Source organism: Lindgomyces ingoldianus (genome assembly GCF_010093535.1).
Source record: "Lindgomyces ingoldianus strain ATCC 200398 unplaced genomic scaffold BDR25scaffold_2, whole genome shotgun sequence".
NCBI lineage: Eukaryota > Fungi > Ascomycota > Dothideomycetes > Pleosporales > Lindgomycetaceae > Lindgomyces > Lindgomyces ingoldianus.
This window is the reverse complement of record NW_022985163.1, coordinates 2,444,440-2,469,658: the sequence shown is the minus strand read 5'-3', so window position 1 is coordinate 2,469,658 and position 25,219 is coordinate 2,444,440. Positions and strand designations below refer to the sequence as shown.

At 50.0% G+C, this 25,219-nt stretch overlaps 8 protein-coding genes across 8 annotated transcripts; 5 read left to right on the top strand and 3 right to left on the bottom strand.

Moving 5' to 3' along the window:
* Positions 1–171: 171 nt before the first annotated feature.
* BDR25DRAFT_331044 (uncharacterized protein) lies at positions 172–4,480 on the top strand (the record flags this gene model as incomplete). Its single annotated transcript, XM_033692591.1, has 10 exons — positions 172–240; positions 752–860; positions 975–1,191; positions 1,250–1,377; positions 1,427–2,269; positions 2,319–2,532; positions 2,931–3,158; positions 3,218–3,400; positions 3,451–3,809; positions 4,007–4,480. 10 exons carry the CDS (start codon positions 172–174, stop codon positions 4,165–4,167), a joined length of 2,511 nt encoding a protein of 836 aa, XP_033554097.1. The 3' UTR covers positions 4,168–4,480.
* Positions 4,481–6,360: 1,880 nt separating this feature from the next.
* BDR25DRAFT_349201 (uncharacterized protein) lies at positions 6,361–7,770 on the top strand (the record flags this gene model as incomplete). Its single annotated transcript, XM_033694520.1, has 11 exons — positions 6,361–6,376; positions 6,410–6,457; positions 6,501–6,748; positions 6,801–6,835; positions 6,896–7,136; positions 7,188–7,218; positions 7,250–7,384; positions 7,435–7,467; positions 7,506–7,557; positions 7,593–7,656; positions 7,714–7,770. The coding sequence occupies 11 exons, from the start codon at positions 6,361–6,363 to the stop codon at positions 7,768–7,770; spliced, it is 960 nt and encodes a 319-aa protein (XP_033554096.1).
* A 36-nt stretch (positions 7,771–7,806) lies between these two features.
* On the bottom strand, positions 7,807–9,635 carry BDR25DRAFT_276985 (uncharacterized protein). The gene is made up of 3 exons (XM_033687584.1): positions 9,090–9,635; positions 8,760–9,013; positions 7,807–8,696 (listed from the first exon to the last, which is right to left on the bottom strand). The coding sequence occupies exons 1-3, from the start codon at positions 9,195–9,197 to the stop codon at positions 8,150–8,152; spliced, it is 909 nt and encodes a 302-aa protein (XP_033554095.1). The 5' UTR covers positions 9,198–9,635; the 3' UTR covers positions 7,807–8,149.
* Positions 9,359–11,996, bottom strand: BDR25DRAFT_371294 (uncharacterized protein; the record flags this gene model as incomplete). Its single annotated transcript, XM_033697186.1, has 5 exons — positions 9,359–10,034; positions 10,079–10,185; positions 10,521–10,749; positions 11,104–11,621; positions 11,796–11,996. 5 exons carry the CDS (start codon positions 11,994–11,996, stop codon positions 9,359–9,361), a joined length of 1,731 nt encoding a protein of 576 aa, XP_033554094.1.
* Positions 11,997–12,037: 41 nt separating this feature from the next.
* On the top strand, positions 12,038–14,617 carry BDR25DRAFT_349199 (uncharacterized protein; the record flags this gene model as incomplete). Its single annotated transcript, XM_033694519.1, has 17 exons — positions 12,038–12,315; positions 12,385–12,472; positions 12,496–12,614; positions 12,664–12,819; positions 12,891–12,915; positions 12,969–13,030; positions 13,069–13,209; positions 13,244–13,345; positions 13,392–13,422; positions 13,537–13,581; positions 13,615–13,698; positions 13,730–13,843; positions 13,881–13,951; positions 14,024–14,083; positions 14,112–14,228; positions 14,288–14,461; positions 14,509–14,617. 17 exons carry the CDS (start codon positions 12,038–12,040, stop codon positions 14,615–14,617), a joined length of 1,776 nt encoding a protein of 591 aa, XP_033554093.1.
* Positions 14,428–17,179, top strand: BDR25DRAFT_390801 (uncharacterized protein; the record flags this gene model as incomplete). The annotated part of the gene is made up of 13 exons (XM_033698115.1): positions 14,428–15,587; positions 15,623–15,679; positions 15,746–15,816; positions 15,871–15,930; positions 15,993–16,090; positions 16,146–16,198; positions 16,236–16,285; positions 16,331–16,413; positions 16,493–16,716; positions 16,803–16,879; positions 16,924–16,964; positions 17,032–17,101; positions 17,134–17,179. Exons 1-13 carry the CDS (start codon positions 14,724–14,726, stop codon positions 17,177–17,179), a joined length of 1,794 nt encoding a protein of 597 aa, XP_033554092.1. The 5' UTR covers positions 14,428–14,723.
* Positions 17,180–17,228: 49 nt separating this feature from the next.
* Positions 17,229–19,223, top strand: BDR25DRAFT_349197 (uncharacterized protein; the record flags this gene model as incomplete). Its single annotated transcript, XM_033694518.1, has 11 exons — positions 17,229–17,308; positions 17,408–17,441; positions 17,474–17,525; positions 17,598–17,692; positions 17,751–17,791; positions 17,883–18,041; positions 18,073–18,106; positions 18,159–18,241; positions 18,302–18,484; positions 18,718–18,796; positions 18,867–19,223. The coding sequence occupies 11 exons, from the start codon at positions 17,229–17,231 to the stop codon at positions 19,221–19,223; spliced, it is 1,197 nt and encodes a 398-aa protein (XP_033554091.1).
* A 54-nt stretch (positions 19,224–19,277) lies between these two features.
* BDR25DRAFT_349196 (uncharacterized protein) lies at positions 19,278–24,959 on the bottom strand (the record flags this gene model as incomplete). Its single annotated transcript, XM_033694517.1, has 33 exons — positions 19,278–19,544; positions 19,603–19,891; positions 19,937–20,002; positions 20,029–20,212; positions 20,257–20,318; positions 20,381–20,440; positions 20,479–20,600; positions 20,661–20,755; positions 20,796–21,037; positions 21,120–21,160; positions 21,186–21,269; positions 21,296–21,430; positions 21,487–21,562; positions 21,617–21,642; positions 21,674–21,844; positions 21,875–21,925; positions 21,995–22,068; positions 22,106–22,245; positions 22,289–22,385; positions 22,430–22,440; positions 22,479–22,568; positions 22,603–22,724; positions 22,757–23,014; positions 23,050–23,172; positions 23,232–23,294; positions 23,351–23,483; positions 23,525–23,651; positions 23,718–23,811; positions 23,835–23,921; positions 23,971–24,055; positions 24,104–24,152; positions 24,179–24,580; positions 24,662–24,959. 33 exons carry the CDS (start codon positions 24,957–24,959, stop codon positions 19,278–19,280), a joined length of 4,224 nt encoding a protein of 1,407 aa, XP_033554090.1.
* Positions 24,960–25,219: the final 260 nt, after the last annotated feature.

The window sequence follows — 25,219 nt, the reverse complement described above, 5'->3', positions numbered from 1 at the left end:
CACGAGCGCTAGTGATGCAACTTCCTAGAGGAGCAAGGTGGGGTGAAGAAAAAGCAAAAGAGGGTTAGCAGCGTGCGAACTCCATCCAACCCACCTCGAGCTTTAAAGGCGTGACCCGCCCTCAGCGCGCTCCTCATTGAATGTGCTCTAAGAAAGCCACTAATCGCAATAATGGGGGTTCCATCGACACAGGCGTCAAATGCCATCATCTATCTCACTTACGCGGCATTCTTGTGTGTAGTGTGGCCCCCGAGGACTAACCAGGTGCTAATTTGTCTACAGGGTCACTGGATGCTACATCGCATGGCGGCTGAGGCATCAATCCAAGACTGAATGGCTCTCGAGCAATAGGACACAAAAGGGTCAGATTCCACACAGCAGTCGACAGGCAATGCCGCGACTTCCACCATGCACCTCATCCCTGCAGCCCCTCTCTGCGCAGCAAATGCGCTCGAAAAGGCAGATGCTAATTGCGCCTAGGCATTCCGCTTGCTCTTAACTTCATAGCGTCGGGTGAGTGCATCGGTGCAACCCTCAGAGCTTGAGACGGGCAGCGGCAGCATCGGTATCACCAAAACTTGAACACCGACCATTCGGTACATGACGGAACCCAGAGATGGTAACATATCGGTCGAGAATCTTGAGATTTGATGATAGGTTCGTATGTGAGATCTCTCGCAGTTCTCCTTCCATGGTTTCTCAGTTATCATTTCCCCTTTTTGGGTATTTCGATGATGAGTCTCTGTGGGAGGATTTCTGTGCGGCTACACTACGGGCGCTTAGTTTTGACTGTCCCCAAGATTCCTCGGTCTTCGCGACTCAAGGGATCCGGGACAATCTTGACGAAGCTGAGAAGTACCGTATGAACTCGATCAAGATAATGCTTGCGTGAGGAACGTGCTGCCGCTTCTCCCCTTTTGACCCCCTTTTCTTTACCTGTTCAGAAGCTGACCTGAAGCTATCTTAACGAGCAGCTCTTGGGTCCGGTATCCTTTTCACATATCCCCAGATCGCCACTATCTGCGGGGTCCAAGGCTTAGTTGTCTACGCCATTGCATCTGCCCTTCCACTTTTGATTTTCGGTTTCCTCGGGCCAATCATTCGAAGGAAATGCCCTGAAGGATTCGTTCTCACAGAATGGACGAGACAGAGATATGGAGCAATTACAGCTCTCTTCTTGAGCCTGTGCACGTGAGTTACATTGTCCCGAATTCTCTTTGGAAGAGATATCTTGAGCTAACGAAGCTAGGCTTATTACGATATTCCTATACATGGTAGCGGAGCTTTCTGCTATGCAGCAGATTATTACTGCCTTGACGGGGTTGGATGGACTTCCAGCGGTCATCGTTGAATGTGCAGTCACGACAATCTACACATGTATGCTTTTAGCTTAGCATATTTAAGGCATCGGGCTGATATATCGTAGCAATCGGCGGTTTCCGTGTCTCTTTCGTCACCGACAATATTCAAGGAGCTATGGTAGTGCTGCTAATCATTCTCGGAGTTATCACAGTTGGCGTTGAAACCCACATCGACCGTCGTCTGATCAACCAATCTGGATTTCTCAACTCAAGCTTGCTCGGCTGGCAGCTTATCTACATTCTTCCAGTCGCCATTCTCACGAATGACTTCTTCATCTCTGGGTTTTGGCTACGGACTTTTGCCTCCCGTACAGACAAGGACCTCTGGATTGGCGTTAGTATTGCAAGTGTCGCTGTTTGCATTATACTCACGCTTGTCGGGGCGACTGGATTGCTTGCAGCTTGGTCGGGCGCTTGGAAGCTCGATGACGCGGAGGGCGGCTATCTTGCGTTCTTCCTCCTCCTCGGTCAGTTGCCCGCCTGGGTTGTCGGAATTGTGCTAGTCATGGTCGTGTCGCTTTCTACTGCGGCTTTCGACAGCTTCCAAAGCGCAATGATCAGCACCGGTAGCAACGACCTCTTCCGAAACAAACTTAGTCTCTGGGTGATCAGAGCTCTTGTTGTGGTAATCATCATTCCGGTTGTTGCTGTGGCCCTCAAGAGCCCGGACATTTTACAGATCTTCCTGATCAGTGATCTCGTTAGTGCTTCAGTCGTCCCCGTTCTGGTACTTGGATTGGTTGAGAAGTTCTACTGGTGGCGTGGATTTGAGGTCGTGGTCGGTGGACTAGGTGGTATCTTTACGGTCTTCCTGTTCGGGTTGGTCTACTATAATGGAGATGCCAACCTCGCCAGCAAGCTGATCCTTTTAGAGGGAGGCTTGTATGCTAATGACTGGAGTGCTTTTGGTATGTGCCTCATCTCAGCTCTTTTCGACGGCGTTGATAGTTCATCTAGGTGCCTTCGTTGCCGCTCCAATCGGGGGTCTTCTCTGGGGCTTTGGTGCGTGTGGGCTCCGCATCCTTATTCTGTATATCATCTCCAGGATCAAGGGACATCGATTCAATGCGTTGGATAAACCTGCCCCCGAGAATCCCTTTGTGGAGACGTATGAGGATAATGAACACGAAAGGGTGTTGGAACAGACGGATGATATAAAGAAGAGTGGAAAGTTTTTCTGAATCGGAAGGCACAAATATCATCGGTTAAAGTAGTAAGATTGTTGGGAGATGGGATAGAGCATAGTGGAAGCTGATTTCAGGTTGTGCTGTGAGCGAATAGAAGGAGATATTATTTGAGAGAGCGGAACTGCTGCCTACGGCTTGAATATTCAACACCCTTTACACTTTTGATTTTAGTTATAGTGTTCGACAGTATGTTTTCCTAAGGTAGAAGCATTACCAAATTGTCACGAATATTACCGCTTGTTCAATAATGTGAACGGTACACTGGGCAGTGGTGAACTCAACAGATTGACTCGAACGCTACCCCATTAGGAAGGTGGCGGTTGGTGGGGGACGCTGCAGGGGATTAACGCTTGGCTACTCAGCCTCACGAAATTTGACGAAGCGACGTCAGAACATCAACTCGTCGTCAGCACATCCAGGCAGCGATTTCATTCACCTGCTCTCTGCACCTCTTGATATTAACCCCTAATCCCTCATTCCTTCTGAATTTGTGGTTTCTTCCCCGCCCATATACTTGGACCAACAGTTCAGCGTCAATACACACAACAATGGAAATGCCTGATGTCCCTGTGAACGTCCCAATCGACGATCCTAATGCAGACACTGAATGGTGAGCCCAACTCATACAACAATTGCTGCGGCAGTGCATTGACTGGAATTCGTGGACAGGAACGATATCCTCCGCAAGCATGGTGTTATCCCCGAGAAGCCGCCATCGCCTACGCCCATGATCGAGGAGGCCTTGGAGGAAGCACGTCGGCTTGCACATGAGAATCGGTTGGAAGGGAAAGACCTTGACGAGTTGGCAGAGCTAGAGGACGAGGAGGACGAGGAGTTCCTGGAGCACTACCGGTACGCCCCATCAACATGCAATCTTTTAACCGCCTCTTATTTTACTGCAGAAACAAGCGCTTCCAAGAGCTATCGACAATTAACGTGGCCTCAGTGTACAACCAGGTCTTCCACATTCAGAAGCCGGATTACTCGAAAGACGTTGCCGAAGCGTCCAACAAGGCTCACATATTGGTGTTTCTGACATCATCGCAGGGCACCAATGTCGAATCCAGAGTGTTGACTGAGATTTGGAGAGACCTTGCCCGGCGGTTCGGTGATATTAAGTTCTGTCAAATTCGTGCAGATATGTGCATTGAGGGGTACCCTGAGAAGAATACGCCTACGATCCTGATTTACAAGGATGGCGATATCAAGAAGCAGCTGGTGACGTTACGTGAGCTTCGAGGGGTTCACACAACTGCAGCAGGTAAGCCTGATTCGTTTCTTCGGATCCCCCGCATGTTATACGGCCGTCTTTGCATGGGGCAGCCTTGAATTATGGGCGCCAGTTTGGCTTTCCACCCCCGCCATTAGGGTTCAGTAGACTAGCCATATCCCTCCTGCAGTCACCCACAGTCACCTGTATTGTTTGAATTCGATGCTGGCTTTGCTGACTGTCTTCAGATTTGGAGAAGGTTCTTGTAGATGTTGGAGCAGTTCGTCATGGCGATCCACGACTGCGGCCTCAGAGGACCGAGGATGTGGATGCGAGTGCTTCTCGCAAGATAAGGCAAGGTAAAGCAAGTGGGAAAGACGGAGACGACGATGATAGCGATTGGGATTGACGGGTACACGTTTCAGTTGACGCACGGCCAGTCACTCAGAAGTAAAGTGCGCCTACCGCAGGAGAGCTTCATTGTTAGATTCGGGGGGCTTTATTTGCCGAACCTCCAGGGATCAAATTTGCGTGCGCAATAATTACGGTCAAAGTCGGCGAGGAATCGAAAGCCGTCTTTGAAGATCTAGGGTTGCGCCCATTCATTGGTGAGTAAGTGAAGGAAGCAAAAGTCGCGCACTTGGGTTGGATAGTACGAGAGAATGGCTCTTGGGTAGCCCATTAGAATGCCCGGCTGCGGGTCCGATAGAGGATGAATGGACGAAGTGCATATGGACACTGGACCTTCTTTCAGCCAGCGAGAGCTTGGAGTGGCAACTTACCCCGCTTGCATGCCAGCTCCGCAATCAGATCCGCGGAACACGATTATCTAACTCGAACCTCGGCCCACACCCGCTTAGGTAAATAGCCTCATACAATTTTCGTTGTGCTGACATGCTTTAGACTCTGCTGACACGGCAAGGCCACCAACTGATCAACAAGGGTTGTCGATTCCACCCCCATGTCGCTCATCCTCTAAACCTGCACGCACATTCACTTTTCGCCCCCAACAGATGTTGCAAGACACTTCCTGGCGCTTACAGGGCAGCAAGACGAGCTCGTTGTCGACCCAACGCTGAGCGGTGTGAAGGGGCCGCAGCCCTTCCGAGAGCAAATGCAGTGTTGTGGCTTCATCATGCCGTTCGTGATTGCCCGATTCCTTCAAGAACTCCTTAAACAGGGATCATTGGCCGACCGTCAATTGCCTCATGCAGGCAGGAAGATACTGACGCCATGTGTTCCCGCGCTGACTTTTGGGCCGTTATTTTATCTCTAGCCAATTGGCCAACGAAGACTGGGAAGTGTTCGACATGCATCTCAAGCTTAAGTCCGGTCCTTATCAAGACTTTGTGCAATATCATGCGCAAATTCTAGTTCGATCCCTGCGGCCTTGTGGACTCAGAAAGAACACCCAATGATCGTTGCAGAGTGAGGAGCGTATTTCCGGCTTTAAAATTCTTTATCGTGCTTTCGGACAGCATTGTTCAACCTTGTGAGAACTATATTGGTGCAGAACTGGAACATCTCATTTAATTATCACGAGATCTCGAATTTCGGATCAACTAGGGCACAGAGCTCCTCCACAAGTCCAGAAGCACTCGCAAGTAATCTCTGGAGCCCATACTCATGCTGCAGAAGCTTTCCCCCATATATATCAGCACTTGACAATAGTTCGTTACGGTTGCTACACCATAGCACTAATTTCATGAATTACCACCTATCTAGTACTGGGTTTATCATTCAATATCAATTGCCTATAATAGCACTACGGGAGTTCCCACTTACACATCACACTAGACCGAGAAAGCAGTTGTATCCCATCCAATACTCTTTTACAGCTCAGCACTCCGCTCAAACAGACCAGATAAGAGCACACACTCGTTCGAATAGGTGGGACCTACGGTACTACGTTTGGTATCTGATAGGGAACTGTGATCGTGGTTGGGTTGTATGGCTGGCGCATGCTTTACTTTCCCATACCCCTGCCCATGTTTCCAAGGGCGATATTCCGGGCGACGTTCTAAGTATGACGACAGTTGGTGTCGACTTTTTCTGTTTAGGGTAACTATGGACCTTCGTATCTTCGCCCGTTTTCCTGGACGCAGGATGATCACGGTATACCATAGCAGTGGATCTGAGATAGACAATGCACATCCCCGAGCATATATTTAGCTCGAGACGAAGACTTGTGATGAGATGGGTATGCTTCCTCGACGCTAGCCCTCGTAAATGCCCAAGATCCCCTCTGGATTTGAATTTACATTAACTTCAGGGTAAGCATACGGAGCATGCTCCAGCAGTAAATCACAGCTTCCGATCTCTGCACCCAGGTCTTGTTTCTGCCGCTACCACAACAGATAACTCTATCTCACGCAATTTTCGTCTTTGAACAACAGCGGGCAGGTATTCACCTTTTTCCCATTCTCATTATATATGGCAATGTTGAAAGCCCTCGACAGGCGTTACGCCATGCGCAGTGATGGCGGATACCTCGTTCTAGACCCCAATGCAGACTACCACGGTAGCAACGCCTGGTGCCCTTCAGTCAGTGGCTGTGGCTGATAAGTGCGCGTCATTATACTACATAAATAGTCTCGGGGCGATGGGCCTGCGCCGGTGTAAAAGACCATGTGTGTTGTGCGTGGGGGGAGCTTCGAGCTCTGTTGAGTTGAACTTGGGTAGCTTGTCCTTTGGATGGTGTGGCGAAGGGGGGGATTAGTATTCTGATCTGATATCGTCAAGTGGACGCATTCGTTTACTGCATCTGGTGCGAAAACAGGAAAATAGTATCCTATGAAGCTAAATGTGGTACTTTGATCCTGAACAGTGGTAATTTACTTCGGCCATTCCCTTCGGGAAGAGTTGCATACCACAATAGTCTCCCCCTTCAGTCTCCCCCAAGAACCCCCGATATGTACCTAGGTACAACCGTAGGTAAGACCCAAAACATGGAACTTCCACTGAAGAATTTCTTAATTGATTGTATTCACGTATGCGCAAAATAAACTGAACCGCTTTACAATAATGCCGGTGGAGCCGCAGATGGGAATGTTACAGCGGCAAGAGACGTTAATGATGTAGACTTAAGCATACTGAATGCCTGATACTTAGTAGATGCAAACATGAGGATACAAGAGATTGAAGGTGCTATATGTGGAGGTGATGTTTAGGGCGTCGGGGTTGGGTTGCGGGGCTTCAGAGAGATGCGGGGTGAGGATCGAGAAGGTTGATGGCGTTTATGTGATGGATGGGATTTGTGATTGCTGTCCTGCGTCTGTGTCTCTGTCTATGGCAGGGCTACTCTCAAATCTTTTGGTTAATGGTGGATGTACGAGATTCAAGCGTAGAACTAGATGGCTAATGGAACCCCAGATGACAGTAACACTGCTTATCTAAGGCTACGTCCTCCGAATCGGACGACGGTTTGAGTTGAATGCATGCATTTGGCATATCATGGCACGTCGCTCTGTCGCTGCTCGGGAATTTTCTAGTCAGTCAGTCAGGCTCTCTCGAATTCGTAACTTCTCTAGCAGCTACAGTTTTTGGGTTTCTCTTCCATCGGTCGTGGAAGGCTACGATTGGCGCGGTGCGCGCTATCCTGGACACCCAAAGTGTCTCGCTTGAGAGTGAGTGAGCAACGCGCGGACGCATTGCATTGCATGCGTGTGTGTGCGAGAAGCTTATCTTATTATCGAGAGGGAGAACCGGAGTTCGGAGGTAGAGTCGAAAGGGGTGGGGTGGTGTGAGGTGGGATGGCTGGCCTTCTTTGCCATAATGGAGCCTTAGAATGGGTGGTGTTGTGGGGTTTGGTGGGTTGGGTTGGATTGGAATCAGGTGGCTGCTAGTTGCTACTGGTGGGGTTTGGAAGTTGTGGATCGTAGTAAGGGTAGTGACGGGAGTCCCGGATGAAGCTAAGAGTTGGTGGTGGACATTGTACCTGGATTTCGAATGTTAGATAACGATCGACGAATACACCTTTCAGTTACTGGAAGAGATGAAAATCATAGAATGAACATCTTGATCTAACTACCTGCCTGATTGATTGATTCTAATGGAATCATGGATTCTACCTGCAGGCTGCAAAGCGAGCTTCGTTCAATCCCCACCGCCGTCAAAGCGATGTAAATGTGACAATCAACGGTCGCTTTGAAACTACTTTTCCTTTGATCGCCTAGCCTTTTCCTGAAGCCCAAATGTCTCCGCCCTGACCTATGCCATGCTAATTAGCCAAAAAATACCAGAACGCCTTCATCCAAATCATTCCCCCAGTACAGGTTTGGTTCAGTAAAGTATGGTCATGAACGGGTATAAACGCAAAACTCGCAACTCCCCCTGGCCGTGATCCTGGTGGTGTTCTTGTTTAGAGAGCAGATCCACCTTACTAGACCAGATCAGATCAGCTCGTCTCCACCTCCCCTTCGCGACTCCTCGACGGCCTTCCATACCGCAGCTTCCTCGAAGACGGGGCCGTGGCCGTCACACTTGGCAAGGCCTTTCAACCGCTCGCACACATCAGCTATATCGACGAGGCCCTGCTTCACTAGCGGATGTGATTGAATTAGATCCCACGTCTGGGTGGCAGGGATCTCTTTGCCCTTGGTCTTTCGGCGCGAGGCGGCATGCTCCATGCCTGCGCTGTTCACAACGCTGCCGTTGGTGAGCGACTGCACGTTGTATTCTGCGTCTCCCTTGGAACCTTCCTCATCAGGTAGGTGGGCACCTGGCGAGGGGTAGCTTGCCGACACCGGCCGTGATGAAGTTGGCGAGTGCTGCCCACCGGTAGCACGTAGGATCTCGTTCTCAGTGCGGGCTCGCTGTAGAGCAAGCTTCAGACGCTCATTGTCGGACTGGAGTGAATGTGTGCTGGATTCGAGGGCAGAGAGTTTTGCTTCAAGGTCGCGTACATGTCGTTCCTTGCGTTCGCGGAAGGCGCGTTGGCTGTGTGGCTGGTGAGAAACGTGGTCGAGGAAGGTGCGAGGGGACTATGGAATAAGCACGTACGCAGCTCTGTTCTGTGCCTTCCTCCTGCTCTGGGCCGGCGTTAGTCCGGACTCTTTCTCCTCGCTGCTGCTCCTCGTCCGACTCGCCCGGCTGTCCTCCATTTCAGCGCCGATTCCGCTGTCTACGCTGCCCACGGGCATGGGCGTCTGTGCTACGTTGGGGTCCGGCGAGCCCTGCGTCGTCGGCAAGCCGTGTGCTTGGAACGAGAAGCCATCGTAGGACGGCGGAAGGAACGCTGCGTCCAGAGGCTCCTGCTAGCAGCGTGATTAGTCAAAGGTCAAGGTGCGGGGTTGCAGCGAGATAGCAAGAAAAGAGCTTCATTAGACTTACAATGCTGCGGATCGTGTCCGGATCAACTCCAGTGCGTGGAAATGCGCTAGGCGGCATCCCCATGAAGGGGTACGGTTGTGGTGCAGCGCTGAAGTACGTGTAGTCCATGGCGGCCAAGTGATCTCGTATACAGGAGGAGGAGGTTTTGTCGAAGAGCAGACTCAAGATCGGCTTGCGAGCGGCAGCAGGCAGGGCAATATCTAAAATACGGGAGCTGAGATCTGGGCCTTATATCCCACTGGGTGGGAAGGGAGCTTTGATGCGCACGTTCAAAGTCCACCCCAATCCCTAAATGGAGGCGGACGTGCAGCCGTAAAGCTGCTGTCCCATGCCACCCCTGTCCTCAGCGACCACCCGACAACTGGCGGTTCCGGAGCCTTGCCATCGTTGGGAGGAGGACGGCTTGGGGCGGGTCGTTCAACGTGCGCAAGGCTCGGTCGCTGCTTAGAAGGTGGTAGGGAGCAGCATTTCAGCACGCATGCACAGGACACCCCCGGCTCGACCGACTGCTGGCGGTGGCCGCTGGGAGGCGCACGTTTCGTCGAACTGCATGTCTGCGCTGCGAGGCACCTGGCAGGATGCCAGCTGGGGTAAAAACGGCGCTTGATCAGCCTTGGGACCGAGACGGTACCTTCACGCCTCATCACTCGACGTGTCTGCAGAGTCCCCCAACTTAGTTCACGAGCGCCGCCTGCATCTTGGGGCGACGGTTGCTGTGCTGGCGGCCACTGAGCTCGAAACCCAACCAACCGTCCGCCGTAACCTTCCCCACGGACATGGCAGACATGCTTCTTACCCTTCCAGCAAGACGAAACCCTAATGCTCCTCATTTCCACCCGTCGGGTGTGTGACTTTGCTGACTGCAGCTTCGCAAGCACTCTGACTGCCGTCCGTAAGGCGCTGCCAAATGCCCATCTGGGCGCGTTGAAGGCAGCATTCAGATTCCTTCCGTATTCGGCATCCCTCACTTCCACATGGAATCTGCTCACCAACTTCCTTTCAACGTGCTCGCGTTGTCTTCTCCGGGAGCTTTACTCCTACCAGGACAGATACCATTATCATCATGACCCTCGACGATCAACTCTGTTCTTTCATTCTTTCGATGCACCACAGTTGACTTTCAGTATTCCTGGTCCAAAACTCGAGCATCCGCGACCAAAGACTGACTTGTGAACATCGCCCTGGAATGAAATTCCTGAACACGGCAATCAGATCGACAACTGGAGCACACCCAATTCATCTCGACGAAGTCAGCACTAGGCACATTTTGGGCTTAAATACCATTCACTGTCCAATCACCCACCAGAAGACTCAGTTTCAGGAAGTCCACACCTTCTGTCAGTTTACAAGGCCTAAGTCATAGCCAGCTTCACGAAGCCGTATTAAAATACTCGTTCCTTCAAGTCGATATCCTAGTAGTCACCAACGCACTACAGGCAATTGCGGGTACGTATCGGCCCTTAAGCCCACACTTGCCACGACAGTTGATACTTGACCGCGGCAACCAATGGCAGAAATAGGCATGCAGGCCTGACAGGTAGCCGCACATATCGACCCCCACTCCATGTCCGCTCCCTTAACCTCTCGGCGGAGGGGCCAAATATTACCACCGTGGGCCCTGTGTGCCCCTCCTTCTCCAGCGGAGCTTCGTCCAAATAGCCTAAAAATCATCGCCTGTGCGAGAACTCAATCTCAAGCGAGTCAAGTTGAATTTCCTTCTCTTCAGACGCCTCAACGTTTGCACCCTGAATTCCAAATGCCGTTGGAGCATGGGTATGGCTTAGTCTACTTTCGGTCATTGATAATCTATTTTCAGCCAGTTACAGTGGCGACTCACTCATATTCTACAAGCGTGTCATCGAAACGTGGTCGAGGCGACGAGCACGAGACTCACCCGTGACAAGTTAAGCCCTAAGACACGGCGGCAACAAACACTATTCGCACCTCAGTTTTCGCCATCTTGAGAGCCTCATCCTCTGTTCGTGTTCTTTGAATTCCTGCTACTACTCCTTACGGTTTGCTGCCTAGCTTTTGAATATCCTTCCGGCGTATCTTGGACTTTTGGTCAGAACCCACCAAGCCCGAATAAGTCAATGTTCTAAACTGGACTTTGACAGAGCCCTCGCTTGAAGTCTCGAGTCCTCTTGTTCCGAATTCCCGAGCAAGGTCAAAAGTTGACGACGCTCGCCACGGCAATAAAATCAAGCACCTAGCCCTATACGCAATAATCGAACCACTTTCTTGGGCCTTCTCGAAACCGTCGTATTTCCTCCAATCTGAGGGGCGGTTCTCACTGCATGCAGCCGCATGAGTAAGATCTCTATCGGACCCCTTTGCATGGCTTCCCTTCGGGCAATACACAACTAATTTGCGGACAGCTTTACCAGACCGGACTCCTTGTGGCAGTGTGAAGACGGAATGACCGTTAAATTCGGCCTGGTCCGAAACCGCAAATAATTCAACCGTGTCAAAAATAGGTAAATCATTAGTCAACTTGTCCGATTTAGCCCCTACTGCCTCACAGTCTGTCCCCTTTGAGACCTTTTAAGACCTCAATTTCTGAAGGGTTCAGTCTTATACGGACACGGAAAACTACCTCCGGAGAAGCACAGTTGCCAGGGGAAAATTTAGAAGTGACCCATGTCCATCACATCTATTGTATTGCAGCTGCCGCTCCCATCACATTCACCTTCTACGAGTACAGACTTGCGCCCGAACGAAGCGTCTCAACTTGACTATGATCCTGGGGCATTTGATTCGCTGGGAACCCGGCAACCTGTCTCCTGTCTCAGAGCGGGTCGGTAACACGGAGGTCACGGCGGCCTCAACCGGCTGCCCAATGCTGAATGGCGAGCGAGATTTGTGACCATTACTGAGCGCACCAGTAAATACCTTGCCATCTGCCATCTTATCTCATCACTTTCTTTTTCCTCTGGGACTGCAAGCGTATGTCGGGTAGCGGAAGCTGTACCAGTTCTCACTGCGCTCAATCTTATCTACGATACCCTGTGCCCGCCTCGCTTCAACACGCGCGTCTGTGGCTTGGGGCTATCTTCAAAGTCGTCTTTGCCAACATGGCCGGAAAGCTATCTAATCATGACGCACTCGGTATACCACCCTTAATTGATGGCTTCTCCGTTCATACATGCCACAGAGTCTTTCAAAGAATTCGTTCAATCTTCAAGGAGTTTGTTGTTTATCTCAGGCCTCCTAAAGTGATCTTGTGGTGAGAGCGGGGGTTGGTACACAAGTTAACTAGCTAGTTAAGTCATGCGCTTGATCACCTTTCACTCAGCATAGCCTCTAGTTTTAACCTCCTCCAGCGGGATTATATAATGGGATCAGTGTGGTTAATCGGTAGGAGTGTCGCCAAATGCAGCTCGGTCCGCTGCAGTGACGATGAAAGTCGCCTATTTCCCGTCGTTCACCACAGCCTCAGATGAAACCCCACACTTTATACCTCAAACCAACCCAAATTGAGGACTTCCTTGCAGTTCTAAAACAAGAACAAGCAATTTCAGTGGTGTAGGAGTCTACATCCAAGCATTGACTTACGCATACTCTCTCTTTAAAGAGGATTCCAAGATTCAAGGTGGTCTCCAGGAACCGAATACGAAGTGCCACTCCAGAGCGCGCAGATCAAAGTGCCTAACACAACACCAACAAAATTTTTATATCTTCTCCACTGGTTGTTTAAAGCGCATGCCAAGGCGACCACCATGACGTCGACGTGCATGCCCTCTCCGATCTTCGGCAATGCAATCCGAAACTAAGCGCTTAGTAGCTAGTGCAGTCGCCAAGTGACCACTGTCGTGGAAATGAGTACGTCCTTCTGTTTCCTGCTTCCTGTACAGCGGCAGGACTTATTGGATAGCATAGCACACTTCAGAAATCTCGCAATATCTCTCACAATCTCGGGAAACTCAGGCCTTTAAGGGCCCGTCAGTAAAGAGATATAATCCGGGCTAGCAGACGTTAGCGCCCAACAACATTCATCACCTTTACCGCCACCGCTCATCCATTCGAAAATTTGTTTTCCTAACTGGACTAGCATGAAATTTTCCCTTTGGAACGCGCTTTACGATACAGAATACAGCACCCTCTTCGAATCCATACAGATGTCGCTTCTAATATACAGGTAAAGAATCCCCTAGGGTAGCAACTTGGCAATTCTGGGAGTGGGACCTCGCCGACTACGTTGCTATTTCGGCTCAAACCCGACTGGCATACCGCACTTTACGAGATAAACTCATAGAGTATCAGCACCTAGAATTTTAGTTGCCGTCGATCTGCTCCTATAAGTCTCTACGCAGAGAGTATTAGTATTCGTACGGTTTCAATGCGGCCTCTATAAGGCGTCTGGTAGGAAGGTTGTTAAAGCGCTTGCGCTGAAGAAGCAAGACTATATATGACACAACCTTATCTCTAACTACAAAGCGTCTTTTAGACAACGTGGCTGCCCTTTGGAGATAATCTATCTGGCCGCGAAGCTGTCGATGGAGAAGAAGCACCCACTTCTCCCTAGGACATGTGGTCGCCACACGGCCCGAATTGCATTACGGAATGTCGATTGATAAACCGTCTTCTATGTGAGCTCACTCGATCATCGGTTTAATCTGTCGTCAACGCGCAGGCGATAGGACTGGGAGGGAATGTTGTATTCCCAGCTGATCTTAGATATTCGGCAGGAATGCATTGTGCATAGGCTGTGGGACATGTTGACTCCACAGCCCGAGAATAGTAGGGTTAGGGTGGTAAGAATTTTGTTTCTTGCTACTCATCGGCCCCAAGTTGTTTTGCTTACCCCACACCGCGGCATGCCTGCTTGAAGGCGTCTTCAGTATGTTCTTCCACTTGGCTGCGTCAACTGCGAGCCCCTTACTGCGCTTACTGTATTCTTATTTTTTCCTCTTTCTTGAGTGCTCTCCTGCAAGTCTATCCCCGAGAATGATACAAGTCCTCAAAACGAAGTTGAACAGCGAAGCTACGAGACGGTCAGATGAAGCAATTTCTCTCGCACAGCGCGAATTTTATGCAAGTTCTTCCGTTAAACATCTCTACTTCTGTGATTCCCATTCTCTTTAACTACGTCCTTGAACTCCTATTAATTTCAACAATTAGCACGCAATTTGCGAAGAAGTCAATCTTAGCCAATGAAACTGCCGATTGATATGCCACGCGCTGACTCGTATCCGAAGCGCCACACTCGCTACAAACGCAACACCATTCGTCCATCACCACACGTGGCGTCTGCACCAATACTCGCCCTCCTTCAGCCTTGTACTGAGCTTAGGAACCTCGTGCCCGCGCTTCCGCGACTTCACTTCCCTCTTCGCTCCTTCACCGTCGAATATTTTGTCGTTTCCGAGAGTGTTGCGCATCGACTACGCTAGTTATAGTTGCACGTGGCATTGATTAGTTGGAGAGTGTTTGCTTCTGGATACGAAACAGCCAAGGGCATCTCTATTACCCCTCGAAAAGCTGCGTTCTTCAATCAAAGTCCTCGAAACCCGCTAAACATCGAATAACGTCCAACCTCAAGAGTACGAGGTCCTCCTCCTCCTCCACCCTTCTTCTCTCCGCATCTCTGACTACTAAACTTCCACAAAACCTGTTAAAAACAACACCGTCACAATGGTGCCCCAAATAACCCCACCTCCAACCCTCCCCCAGCCCCTCCGTCCTCGCCAAACCTACAACCCCTACGACTCATACCTCCCTATGCTCTCCTCCCTCTATGCAGAACTCTCATCTATGTACCCCGAACTCTACTCGTCGTATTCGTATGACGCAGGCGCCGTCTCCTCGTTACTCGCAGAATACACCTCCTTGTACGCAAACCCATCATATTACTCCTACTCCTACTCCTATCCCGGATATAGCGCTTCTCGCACTGTCACCGCAGCATCATCGACGGGGACGTTACGCGCGACTGGGACCGCGCTACCCGCAGCGAATGGCGGCAATGATGGGGGCAATGGTGGTGGTGGCGGAGGTGGGATGTCCATGGCCGCGAAGATCGGGATTGGTGTTGGTGTACCGTTAGCTATATTACTATTAGCTGGGGTTGGCATCTTCCTATGGTGCGCGGGGAAGCATAAAGGGAAGAAGAGCTCAACCACTATCATTGCGCCAGTCTCCTCTCAACATCAGCAACAGCAATACCAGAATCACGCAGCACAGCAACAGTTTCAAACCCCACAACAGCAACAAATGGGCTACTTACAAAACCCCAACCAACAAGGCTACATGCAAGGGTATGCACAACATCCAACCGCCCCGACACCACCTCCTGGATATGTCCAGAACCAGCAGTACGCGGGCGCGTACGGCGGATATGCGAAGGGTCCCGACCCGGGGGTTATGGAATTGGAGCAGGAGTATCATTTTGCAAGACCAGGGGTTGTGGAATTGGGAGATGGGGCTCCGGGACAACAAGGAGCGGAACAGCGGGGAGTGGAACAGCAAGGACAGCAGGAGGAGGAGAATGCGGGGAAAGTGAAAGAGAAGGGGAGGGGATTTGTGGGGTGGAGGAAAGGGAAATGAGGGGGAGGAATTCGATAATGGGACATAAGGGGAAGCTTTTAGTGGTATGTAGAATTCCTACTGCACACCCGTAATTCCTGGCTTTCAAGACACGACGGAAGAGAAAATAGAGGCGGGAAATGGGGGCGCAGGTCGAAAAGGCCGGAGGTTGGTTCTTATCTAGAGTTCCTGCCGGGGAAGTGTGGATTAGAATAGAGATCTTCTGTTTTAAAGAGGAGGAGCGATTGGTGTTGAGAATAGAGGAGCATAGAATCGCCGTTTACAGTACTTCATTTTACGGAAATTTATCATGTATGTACTGTATACTGTATATATATATATCAACGAAGTAAAGAACTCCATGTAAACCTCCGGGAGATTACTTGAGATAGGAATTTATCCTGATTTGAATTACGAGATTTTTGGAAGAAAAAACCAGGTTTACCTGCGCCTAACAAACGCAACAACCCATTTAAGTTGACCCATAGAACATGTATTGCTGCTAAAAATTCGAGTCCATTTATTTTTTAGATGGCCTGAAGCTTGGCACTGCTAAAATCGCGGTTGTGCAGGTTAGTGATTTGGTGTCAAGAGCGCTTAGTCAGGATGTCAGGGAGTGAGAGTAACAAGCTCGTCTCCCATTACCAACTAATCTACACGCGTAGTGAATCGTCCCTGAAGTTTTACTAGACTCAGGGGCATTTGTTATATCATAGGGTAGATATATTCTACTGGCTTATTCCCGCCCACCTCTATGCCTATCCACTAAACAGTAAGCGTCATCTCGCACTAGCTGGTAGTCCTTGCCCTCCATTTCTATAACCTTCTAACCTGGTATCGAAGCCACCTCTCCTGTCCGATCCACTAGCAACGCACAGTCATACCTTCGAAGTACCATCCTCCAATACCTCAACAACCTCCGCCAACCCTTTCTCCATTCTTCTACCCCCCCAAAGAACTCCGACTCATAATCTACGAACAACTCCACCTTAAACCCGGATTCCTCAAAACCTCTCGACCTCCTCGAGCCTTTGAGATTCTCGCCCCAAACCCTAACCTAGCTACCCCGCGCAACAGCCGCGCCATCCACAACGAAGCAACTGTCTGTACTGCCTAATTCATTCCGAAGGAGGGTTCTAGAGCCACGATCTACCATGGTGGTTCTAGGTTGCAATACCAGGCATTTAGTTACGTATCTTACCAATAATGGCTAGGCGAAGGAGAAATATACCTCCAAGCAACATAACCAGCTATAGCTGGGGATAGTGGTCTAGGATAATTATTCTTTCAACCATACACCAAACTCGAGTAGCGATTCGTACAGCAGAACCCAGAAGTCACGCATTCGGAGTATGAGAGTACGCTGCAGCGAAGCACTTTTCGAATTACTACAGCAGCGGACTAGGAGCCATCACAGAACCGAGCCTAAGCCATGTACAGAAGTATTTCCTACGTAATCTGGTAGACATGCAGCTCTTGATGGTGGGGTATTCTATTCAGGTAGTTGTGACGCATCTAGAGCATGTATAAATCCTAATCCCAACATCTTGAAACCATCTCCTTAATCACCTCCCTCACTAACCTAATCTGCTTTCAAAACGTTTACTTAGGATTATGATATCACCTCTACGTCCCTGGCTTGGAGACGTGGATAGATCTCTTAACTCGCTCTCTGCAAGCGGTCGCATGGTGGAGTGGATCTTTGATGTTTTTCCTTATTGGGAGGAGATAAGTTTTCGTTGAGGTGCTGTCTAAGCTAAGGCCTACGGCTACGACTGAAGGGGCAGTAGTAGTGGAGGACGAGAAGGGTGCGGCATAGTAGTCAGGGTATGTTGTTATGTACCACTGAAGATAGTTAGCGTGGTTTTGACCTTCTAAACCGCTTACTGAACTTCGATGAGAAACCTGGAGGTCCTTCTATGGTATCTACTAAAAAAAAAGAAATACTCTTCTTGACCCTTACATCCTCGGCATTCCTCACAGCTATCTCCGTCGTCATTCTGGTCTACCTGAGCGTCTGGAGTGAAAACTTTACCATCCGAGCGTGTATCATGCGACACGAAGCTCCGTGGCGCTTTGTTGCAGGAAAGGGGAGCCGCAGACCACTTAGTTCTGTTAATCTGGCCTGATAACTAGCAAGGTCTAGTCGAATGGCGGATATTTCCTCTTGAGGAGCAGTTGATTTAGGACGAATGGAAATCTAGTGCCGATTGTAGGCTGCTTTTAAGCTAAAAGAGAGGCTTAATTTCGGACTTGAATGGGCACCAGGAGGTTCTCGATATGCAAAACTCACTTGTATGTTTTCGAATGCGGAGGTCATGCACGACCTTCCCTAGAACTCAAGAACCTTACCGCAAACCTTGCACACGCAAAAGCTCACTCTGGGTTTACGCGTCGGTCTCAAGCAACCAGTTTCTCAGACTCACCGTAAGCTAATCCGCAGCAGCTCTGCCCCAAGGCAGCCACCACACGATCCCGCCGTCGTCCTATCAGTGTCGCTCCCACAATCCTCACCGACAGGCAACGAACGATCTGTGTGAATAGCGGGTGGAGGAGATGGGAGAGAAGAAACTTGCCAGGTTAGGCAGCGGTCGGAGAAGAGTGGTTATATTCGTTCCCGCGCGTTTGTAGGATTTAATATCCCTACTCTAGTAGGTTCTCTGAAAGGTTATCGTGATTCTGCCTAGAGAGAAGGGATTTCGGCAGCCATTGCGGGATCTAAGGATCAAGCTGGCGGAGGACATTTGCGTAGAAATTGTCAGATGTTTGGCGAAGCTCACCAATAGTGCGGTGATCTGGGATGGCGAAGCGCCTGATTTGGCCCTCAGAACATCCTTACAAAGCCTAAAAAGGATGTTTCGCGTCGTTCTGTAAGGGTAAGTGTAGGGTTTCGTACAGAGCTAGATGTCTGCTGTGTAGTAATTGTTGTTCTCTGCCTCTGGGATAAGTGGATATCCAACCAAGGACTAAAGAGCTTTCCTGTCCTTGCCAAAGCCTTAAATTAACCGTTCTAGTACCAACACCCTTGCACTCGAAATAAACAAAAATTTGCTAAAAATATATATATAAGACTTTTCTGGAATCGATCTGGAATCGAACTAAGGTCACTTGTTAGTCAACTAGTGTCTATACAAATCTGCGCAGTAATGACTCGAGGCGGCGTAGTTGATGTGGTGTGTCCAGTGGGAGCCTATCCCCACTGGACAAGAGAAACTGAAAATATTGGCTTATTTATACCCAAATAAATGTTAGATTAGCGAAGGTTTCTCGCTGCGGAGGCAAAACACTTGTAGCGTGCGGCCTTTGAGGATGGCCGGAGGTGAAAGGGGTCTCTCGTCTCTCGCCATCACAAAGTCCGATTGTTTTGCCAACCACAACACCCTCAACATTACCTTCTGCTCATGCCCTTGGAATGGAGTTGCCAGCTTCCCAATTCACGTTTTCGACGTCTCAGCCATCCGCACGTCAAACAGGGGCTTGCAGCGACGGCACCGACCTGCACTTCAACTGCAAGCATTTACAGGCCGTTATTTCAGGCCTCCGCAGCGATACGCCCGAGTGCCATCCCGCGCGGGACTCTTTGCTGTTCTTGTCACACGGTCGAGGTAAAATTAGTTGTTTTCAATCTCGAAACCTTCACCTCAACCACCATCCCCCTCTTACTCACGACTCTACCAAAGTCACTGCTGCCTTTGCTAACGCAAAGAGGAGGTTGTACACGAGGTTGTACACGAGTGGTATAAACAACTCGCAGCCTTTTTGCCGCGGTTTATGAGGCGCTGGCCATGATAGAGACTTGCGGGGTTCTTCGGAGTTGTGAGACTCCGTAACGGCCTCACCCGCAGAAACCACCACGTCGATAAGCCTTCGAGACACGTCGCCGAGCTTGCTAACAGCATGCAGAGGGATCTTAGACTGATTTTTGATAGTCTACATCGTCACCGGTGATGTTAAAGGCATGTCAGTGTCAGCTCTCCCATCTCCTTACTAGTGAAGCTTTGTTGACAACCTTGCAGTTAGACTCTTTGAGGGCAAAATCGATGAGACTCAATTCTGCAGACGTGTTGATCAACCGCACAAGGTTAAGCCCACCCTGGCTTTTATAATAATGCTGTCGCGGTCCCGGAAATGTAAGTTGTTTCTCTCTCTGAAGGGTTTGCATATGGTTTGTGCTTTGTGCTTCCTGAAGATTGTACAGAGTGCGACCCGAGGACTTCATTCTCCATGTCGAGTCATTGGTGTATATCCCTAGTAGATGACAGTCGTACACCACCGCCCTCAAACACGCGTCAGCGCTCTACGTCTTTTGAGTGCAAATGGACTGAATGGTATCAGTTGACCTGGATCCAGGGTCATCGGACAAGGCAAACAGTCCAAGATCAATCGTTCTAGATTCGGTTCCGAGACGTGGTACATGACCCGGCTTCGGCTTGTGGTTTTGGTTGCGCAGTAGGCACCGTTGAAAGAAGTGGACACTATGCTCGAAACAGGTGGCCTCATCGTTGGTGGTGGCGTTAGGTTGGAGGAGTGGGGCTGAATAGGGTTTGTGCCTTCCGCATAGGGTTGTTCTGAAGACTGCGGAGAGTGCTGCCCGAAAACTTCATTCCCCATATCCAGTCATCGGTGTGCATACTAAATGGACTGTTGATGGAAGCAGTTATTGGCACTCTAGAGTGCCTCAGGTATTTCTTAATCCAGCTCTTTCTTCGACAGATCTTGCATGCTCTGGTTAAGTACTCCTAACTCTTGCTGCAGGCCTTGCTGACATTCGTTCTAGTGACTTCTTCTCGTCATAACATGCTGCCCTCCTATCCATATTGATTCTCCTATTGAAGCATCTCCACTTTTTCCTTCCTCTTTCGACCCTTCATCCCAACAGCTTCTGGTCAAGCAAAGGCATGCATAGGCTGCTATATCAACCATGCATGCGGTGAGTAAGGACCCTTCTGAATGAGGTGACCTAGGCCCATGGTCATTGTATTGGAACTAGAGTCTAAGATTGAGCCCCCGAAAGTACATACTAGCTTTACAGAGCCAAGATCATACTTCCATGTCTTTGGAGAGGGCAAGGGCAAGGCGGCAGGGATGCAGTTTGTGGCCACAGTCCAATAATTCCAATACCGGATCAAACGAACGTACAGCTAAGTATCCCTGTTCCTGAATGGCCAGAGCAGCACTAACGTCCTTTGGTTGTTTGTTCGTTTGGCAGTGACATCCCATTTCGGAGGGGTGGGGATAGTGGGATTGCCTTTGGGTGATATGGGTTCACTGCCGTGTAGGGTTCGTTGGAAGAGGGTTTAAGGTATGTGTTCCAGAAACTTTGGGCCTTCGCTAACAAACCCCCATTCACGTCCTGCTCCAATCGGGGATGATGACCTAGATCGGAGTAACAACTCGCCGTGTTTTGTTGAAGTTCCGTCTTGCTAAACGCTGAGGAAATCGCATATCGATTCGGACAATGTGAAATGGGAGACTAAAATGGCGTCTTATACTAACAACCTTTACGCTTTTCGCTTTATCGGAGTGTCAAGCATCCATGTAAATGGCTGTCTTGGTTGTACGCTGACATACATGTGGGTAAATCTGCCTCTGCATCCCCGTAGTGTCCCGGGTAACATCTGCTTCGGGAGACGGAGAAGAAGAGAATAGTTGGCACTGCATCCACCGTGGGTCCGCCAAACACCACCGCCATGGAGCCCAAGCCTACAGGCCAAAGCTAGGAAGGCCTGGTCTTCTTCGGCTAGAGCCCTAGTGATCGACGGTTTAAGGAGGTTGCCGAGGCCGGGAGCGGCAATTATCAATAAACCATCAATCTTCTGAATCTCCACTCATAGGCCTTACAGCTTGATGCTGCCCAAATATTCAAATCCACCCAGGCATATCCCACGTGTGAAGTGCGGACGATCTGGTCGACATCCAGATTGCAGTGGAGGGGTAAGTGGGTGCAACTTAGCACCAGTCGGGTAAATAAGAACAAAGGAGTCGATCAGAAAATTACTGACAGATCCTTGAAGGTGTTGCCTGCATCCTTGAATCACCATCACACAAAGTCAAAGAACAATGCGGCCGGAGTCCAGATTGGGGAAGAGGGCGAAGAGGTTTGAATGTGTTGCAGGATAGGGGGAGAGGTCAGTCAGTACATCTCTCGGGTTATAACATCCATCTGGCCTTGCATCTGAATCCATCGTGATGGGTCTGTGCCTCATAATGCGCCCATAAAGGTCGCGCGGCTGGAGAGAGGAGTGGTTGAGGTTTCAGACACTTGCTGGACCCAAGTGAATGATTATCATAGTTTGTAGCTCTGCCGGGATCTATAGACAATGGCTCAGCTCCTAAGTTTGCTTTATGAAAGCCTTGAAGAGTAGAAGGATAGGGTTGACGTCCATGGGAGGATATTCTTGTTGTGATACTGTACTAACCCCTGGATTGGTGCTCTTCTTAGATACAGTTTGTGCTTCTGGATCCATCCTGTATTTGACTGAATATCTTACACGCTTCGAGGTTCCTGCATATTATCCAGCTATTAATTGTGCATGTTGATGTGGGATGATGGATTTGTGTGGGCTTGAGGATGGTAAATTTGGGTTTGTCGCTTATTGAGATGGCTGGGGTTTGATATCCATGGATGGCACTTGCCATGTTGGCATCAGTCCGGGCCGTTTTAGCAAAGACACAAGCGTCGTTCAACTTTCAAGATCACCTCTCCTTCGTGATATTTATCGGATCTCATCATGTATCGGTGCACACATGCTTCTGGGGGCTCTGGGTCAACTAGAGGCTAACGCGCAATCATCTGAAGCCTGCATTGTCCCCACCCCTTGCGGTACTTGTCCCACCGATTTTAGATAGAAATGCGCAGTTCACGATCCTTGGATGCCTACAGCGCCCAGATGCACTGATTTGAGGAGGGTACCGGCCTCAGAGTGCTGGAATAGCAGTTTGATGTTGCAACTCCTGAGTTGAACATCTCGAACGCCTGCTTCTCGACAAGTACTTTCTACACAGACCGAAAATTGCGAGGATGCGATCTAAGAGTCTACAGATGCCATGCAAACCAGCAAACAAGATGTGAATTGTGGTGTTGGTTTGCCTTGTGCCGGTGAATGCCCGCTGGAGTCAAGACGCCTCTGTGGACGACAGACCACGGCGATCTTGTGCTTAAGAGTCCTACGTAGAGGCCCAAATCCTCTAGGTGTTGTGCATACAGATTTAGATCCATGACGAAGCCTCAAGCTACTATGCCCGCTCCCGGAATGTGCTGGAGGAATGCAGTGGTCCGTTGGGAGGCGCCAAGACATGCAGCCCTTCAGCTTCTGCGTGGGATATGGACCCCCTCCAACGCCCCATCGCCGGTCGATTTCGACAACAATACCTCTTTCACTCTGGATCTTCTGTAGATGCTATCATCGATCCTTGTACTGCTTCTGCCTAGCACGATGCAGTCCTTAACGTCTTTGGCGCGACGGCGGAGGCATCTTCCTTTGTGGACTCCCGATTGAACGTCAATCAGATAGCGACGGGATTTACAACGAACACCCCCTTGAAAGGGCATCATACTCTAGGGCAGTTTAATCTCCCGCTCAAAGACTCCTCTCGCGAGTAACACCTTTTCCGTACAGACGCGTGGGCGACTGCCTGCCACCGAAGAAAGGTTGCTCGGATTACATTGCAACACTCTTCCTGTAACACACACAGCAGCGCACGTCTCTTGCCTAAACAGAAGCTACACATGGTACGTATAGTCGCTCCTGACTGCGGAAGAGACCAAGTAAGCTGACATAGGCCCTCGTGGTTGATAGGGTAGCCTTTGCGCTATTCTGTACAAATTTCGCCGATCTTCTCCAGCAGGCCCTCTCCACACGTCGAACACTACAGATGAAGCAGCGCAACAGCAGTGAGACACAGAGCACAAGTAAAATATCCTCTTCAGCCTCAATTGCCGGTGCTCATAGGTTTGCTCTCTGGACATTCGTTTTGGAGCATTTGACGCGAATTTTCGAAGGACGTCGCAGCGCGACGACAACGCGCTGGCGAGCCCTTACACAGACATGGGCCAACCTACAACAATCTCGGGTTGAATGAGGGCTCTTCCAAAATGCAGACATTCCCTCTTAGCTGCGGCGAAGGTCTTCGAGCAGTGGCGATCATCTTCGAGCAGCGGTGATCGCTCTCCGTGGTTGAAACTGGCCCAGCGGGCCTTCACACCATTCATGGACCGACAGCAGCCTCCCTATTCTTGAAGGATAGACTTCCGAATAAAGCACACCTCAGCGTTGGTGGATGTATTTGAGCAGCGGTGATTTCGTTCTGTCCTTGACAATGGGTCGTGGAGCCCTCACAACAAGCATAGACCGACAGCAGCATCTCTAATCTTGACGGAAAGGGTTTCTGAATTACGGAACACCGAAATTTTTGGGCAGCGGCGATAACCTTCTCTGCTCCTGTGGACCGCAACGGAGGAATGCTGTATTCCCGGATAATAAGAGGACACGATGCTCGTTGGGTGGCATTGCACGATGTTCTCCGCCAAGGTATTCTCTGGACCGGGTGAGCTCATCCGGGACCTGGCATGAAATCACGCTCTGCTAACAGATAGCTGAGATCTGTTCTAGACGGGGTCTGACGCCTCTCTAGTCTTCGGTACCAACTCGGAGGCACAGCAGATAAGGGAACGACCGGAACACGGAATGCCGTAAGAAATGAAGTCTCGATACTGGCATAGAGCCTTGCACTAGAACCCAATGCGAATGTGGTGCGCTGAATGCCTTTCGAGATGGTAACACAACAACTCAACGCTAGTCTTCCTTCTCTGCTGATGGTTGACTCGGAACGCAAACATCCCAAGAACTCTACGATGCGTATTTTCGTGAAGATGGGATATCCTACGCTGGTGAGTCCCCTCGACTCGGCCAGTATGGAACCAGAGATCGATTGGTGGGTGCCCTTCATCTTCCGCATTGTATGATCTATGTGTATCGTGACGAAGACGTACCATCGCAGCGTCCGTCATCGAAGACACATTACTGCAGCTTGACTACTCTACCGACGATTGGCACGAGAGGATTGATCCGCACGCCCTCGACATGGACGGCGAACACGCTCAATGGATCTCCCTTCAATCCTTTGTAATAAGCCGGCAAGCATATTCGATAAATGAATCATTGTCTTCCCTATGATGGGGAGGATATAATGATTGAGCTGAAGATGTTTTGAACCAGATGGTGTAGACACAGCTGAGGCGGACACTCTTGAGAACGAGAGCAGCGACTCAAAGAGCTTGGTACGACTATCGAAGGCTCCTTGGATGCCATGGGTACGATGTTGTGATTCGAGATGTGTCGACATTGTTACATCCTTATTGGGGAGCGGCATACTTTACCTGTATGAGCACCACCGAGAGCTTCCGTTTTTACATCTTCTTCGAGTTAGGCTCTGTCATACTTGACCTGTGCGGATATCATCCACGGCCTTCGGCTTCAGCACTATCAATCTTTCTTGAAATCTTGTTGGAGATCAACCTCCACCAGCGGCACTAATGACTAAGACTCTAGAGCTCGGAACTGCAGCTACGTCGATACTACGTGTCGCGAAGCTCTTTCTATGAC

Bases quoted from the DNA above. Each gene is read 5' to 3' on its own strand.
- BDR25DRAFT_276985 (XM_033687584.1), bottom strand. From the start codon at position 9,197: ATGGACTACACGTACTTCAGCGCTGCACCACAACCGTACCCCTTCATG. The intron at 9,014-9,089 runs GTAAGTCTAATG...TCACGCTGCTAG, and splicing joins CGGACACGATCCGCAGCATT to CAGGAGCCTCTGGACGCAGC. The intron at 8,697-8,759 runs GTACGTGCTTAT...CCAGCCACACAG, and splicing joins AAGGCACAGAACAGAGCTGC to CCAACGCGCCTTCCGCGAAC.